Source organism: Mustelus asterias, chromosome 24 (assembly GCF_964213995.1).
Source record: "Mustelus asterias chromosome 24, sMusAst1.hap1.1, whole genome shotgun sequence".
In the NCBI taxonomy this organism is placed as follows: Eukaryota; Metazoa; Chordata; class Chondrichthyes; order Carcharhiniformes; family Triakidae; genus Mustelus; species Mustelus asterias.
The window spans coordinates 46494731-46498751 of NC_135824.1; the positions used below are offsets into that span (position 1 = coordinate 46494731).

Here is a 4021-nt window from a genome sequence, read left to right on the forward strand (position 1 = left end):
AACAAGTAGTAAATTGAGATGCATGACCTACCTGACTGCAGGCCCAGTGAGCAGATTTAGCTCGCTGTTTCTATTGATTATGTCCCTCAGTCACATCTTCAATAATAACTTGATGAATCTACACTGGGTTGTCTTTGATTCTCCATGCATCTCCTATTCTTACTAAGTTTTACCAACTTGCAAAGACCGAGTAAGCCACTTATGCTTGCTCTGCCCTTCAGTAAGATCAGGATTGACCTGATTGTAACTTTTTTCACCCCATTTATTTATCTATCGAGCTCTACCTTAAAAATATTCAAATATGCTTCCACCACCCTTTGAAGGTTTGTTCCAAAGACACTAAATCCTCCACCGTCTCAAATGGATAACCCCTTTAAACAGTGCCCCCAAGTTCATGATGGGGGAATCCATTCTATCCAAACCCCTCTGGACTGTAACATAAAGATCCAGTCTTCTAATCCCCAGCAGATACAAGTCTAGTCTGCCCAACCTTTCCTCGTAAGACAGCCTGCCCATTCCAGGTATTAGTTGAGTTTGTAGATTTTTATCCTTAACTAACAGACTGCAATATATTTACCTATATTCACCCATTCTTCAGTAAAATGATACATGAAGGTTTTGATCACATTTCTGGATGATAACCAGATCTCTGAAATGAAAGGTCACTGAACTGCCTGATTTACTGCAAAGACATAGAATCCCGACAGTGCAGAAGGAGGCCATTTGATCTATCAAGTCTGCACCAACAACAATCCCACCCAGGCCCTAACTTGTAATCCCACACTTACCCTGCTAATCCCCCTGACACTAAGGGGCAATTTTAGCATAGCCAATCCACCTAACCTGGAGGAAACGCATGCAGACACGGGGGGAAAACGTGCACTCGGCACAGACAGTGACCCAAGCTGAGAATCGAACCCAGGTCCCTGGCACTGAGGCAGCAGTGCTAACCACTGTGCCACCCAAATTCCCAGTGTATTAATCCTGTTCTGTCTGGATGACGTTGTGGACTGTCTAATGTCTGTTCTGTGTACACAGGTTGTTTAATATTGAACATATTTAATGGCATGAAAATCTTTTCTTTTTAAGTACCTTTGTTCTGAATGAGTTCAAGTGGAAATACTCAAATGAGGATATTCGTTCTGTGGCACTCCCCTATCTGTGGGATAATTTTGATGAGAAAGGTTGTCGGTTTGGTACATGGAGTACAAGTACCCTCAAGAACTCTGCCTGGATTTCATGAGCTTGAATCTAATAACTGGTTCGTAAATAATGGAGGAGTAAGCTCATGTTTGTTTGGAGAATGTTACTGTCATTTTGTGACATGCATGGAGATTGCCAATTCTGCTAGGATAGTCCAAGTTTCCAGGAATGTCCACACACACATTAATTAAAATTGTTGTCTTGAATAATACCAGAGTCCTGCAAAACATTTGCAATGAAAATTACTACCTTTATTGTACAAGCACTCATTTAATTCTCACTCATCTTACCCATTCTTTTTCATCTCTTGTATCATCCTTGTTCCACACTGCCCCAGAACATCCCCTTCCTGCCCTCCTTTGTTGTCAAGAGCTCAGTAACTGAGGCAAGGTCCAGGAGTGGTGTGCCAGGCGCGACCCACAATCAAGCTGTTATAGATTAGTGGCATCTGTAATGAATCATCATGGCAAGATCCCCTGCCCAACAATGGTCAAGTCATGAATCGTCCAGTCTGGTTGGGAAGGCAAGGCATCATTACAATAGCAAGAGTAGAGATGGGGCAGTGGGTGATAGAAGGATGTGATGTAACTTCAGTGTGACCAACGAGCTGGCTGCCCAACTCCCTGTTCGACTATAGAAAATAAATCTTGTGATTTATTTTAATGGGAAGCAGAGGATTGTCCACCTCCATTCTATTGAATGACCTAACTGGTAGCTTGTTCTAACCCCTTGTCCCCTGGACAAGACTTGGTGGGGGTGCAGGATTAAATCTGTGGTTGAAGCCTAAGTATTTGGAACTTCCATGAAAACTTGGAAATTCGAAGCACAAGTTGAGAGTTGGGAAACTGCGGATGGCTCTCGAGCATTTCTTGTAGAAACTGGTTGATCTTCACAAACCTTGGGTATCTGTCGCGTTGAGGGTAACCACCCAACCTGTGGTTGAATGGATGACAGACACATGCTTGCTGTTTGCAGGGTCGCTTTCGGTATTGTGAACAGTCCTTTACTGTTTGATTTTGTGCAATCTGTGATGCAGGGCTGTTCCAGTGTTTGGATGGGCTGCGGAAGCACAGCTTTGCGAGTGTAATCCTCTTTGGCACTGATGGTGAACGCTCGATATCGGGAATTTGGATTCTGCGAGGACAGCAGCTCATTTCTGAAGTAAGACTGACTGGTTTTGAGTTTTTATCTGGTATCCAGGATGTCACTGAAAAGGGGGAAAGTGGTCAATAGGAAATATTTTTGTTTGGCTAATTTTGTACCTGTGCTGAAAATGCTGCCTTCTGAAAAGGGTATGATTCTTGTGCCAACTGTCCTTTTTTAATTGTAGCATTCAAAGAACAAAGAAAATTACAGCATAGGAACAGGCCCTCCAAGCCTACACCGACCATGCTGCTAAAACCCCCGACCCTTCCGGGGACCTCTATTCCCATCCTAGTCATGTATTTGTCAAGACGCTTCTTTAAAAGTCACAATTGTATCAGCTTCCACTACCCCCCCCCCCTGCCGGTGGTGAGTTCCAGGCACCCACCACCCTCTTTTGCCTCTTGCATCTCCTTTTAAACCTTGCCCCCCCCCCCCCCCCCCAATACTTTAAACCTATCCCCCCTGGTAATTGACTCTTCCCTGGGAAAAAGCTTCTGACTATCCACTCTGTCCATGCCCCTCATCTTGTAGACTTCTATCAGGTTGCCCTTTAACCTCCATCGTTCCAGTGAGAACAAGCCAAGTTTCTCCAACCTCTACTCGTAGCTAATGCTCTCCATACCATGCTGAAATTGCACACTTAAACTGTCCAAGGGTCCACTGGTCTGAGGCTGCCAATCCACCACTTTAATTATATAGTTTTCCCCCCTCCAGTTAAATGAAGAATGGCAAGTGACCTGTGAGCCGTATTCCTGGAAGAAGTTGGATGTGGACACCGACGAATGCAAGGCTGTGGTTAATGAGTACTTCATGATGGAGGGAGCATTCCAACATGTGGGCAAACCCTTCAATCAGGGAAAAATCTTTAAGTGAGAGGACTTGATGACTGCATTTGGGATTGCTGTAGTCATTGTGAACCAGTTGGCTACTGAATCTACCTCCAAGACTGTATTGGCATTGTATGAACCTCGGTACAAAGCGCTTGAAATTTATTTATCTATGGTGGGGCGAGGGGAAAATAAAAGCATTTGAAAACTGACCTATACTGACCTATAGCTCGTTCCTTTTGACCAAAGTCAACCATAAGATGAAATCCTCTTGAGGGATAAATGGTGTCCCAATTTAGCTTGTGTCTGGTGAATCGAGGAGATGAATGGTGTCACTGGACTTAACAGCAGAAAGGGGATATTAACTTAACTGCTGAGAACCTCTGCACTGTGTTGTACAAGTGGTGGATTTGGGCCTGGGAGGACTGGAACTGTGGCCCAGCTCTGTTCCTTGTTCAAGAAACGTCATAGATTGCCAAGCAAGCTTCCAATTAAAACTTATTTTTGGTAACGGAAGGGAGCCTGTTGCGTATCCCCTCTGGTACAATTAACTAATTCGGGAATTAGAGACAGTGAATTTTCAGCCGGAAAAGTCTGTACTTTTTATAGATTATTTCTTGTGTCGATTTTTTTTTTTTCTTTCAAAGGAAGTACTTGAGTTTGTGGAGATAGCAAGATGTTTTGGGAGGAGCTCGTTGACCTTTAACCAGCTGGGAGTTTAGTTTGACAATGGGGTGGGGAATGAATAGAATTGACACAAGATGCTGGAGACTCGAGTATTTCAGTAAGACTTTAGAAGCCTTTTCTGTATTTTTGCAGGACTTCCTCGGGCTTGCTTAACTTCT

General features: G+C 43.8%; 1 protein-coding gene across 1 annotated transcript; it reads left to right on the forward strand.

The window, feature by feature from the left end:
- Positions 1-1089: 1089 nt before the first annotated feature.
- LOC144511071 (elongation factor 1-gamma-like) lies at positions 1090-3387 on the forward strand. The gene is made up of 3 exons (XM_078241045.1): positions 1090-1261; positions 2240-2364; positions 3064-3387. The coding sequence occupies exons 1-3, from the start codon at positions 1201-1203 to the stop codon at positions 3220-3222; spliced, it is 345 nt and encodes a 114-aa protein (XP_078097171.1). The 5' UTR covers positions 1090-1200; the 3' UTR covers positions 3223-3387.
- The last annotated feature ends 634 nt before the right edge of the window (positions 3388-4021 follow it).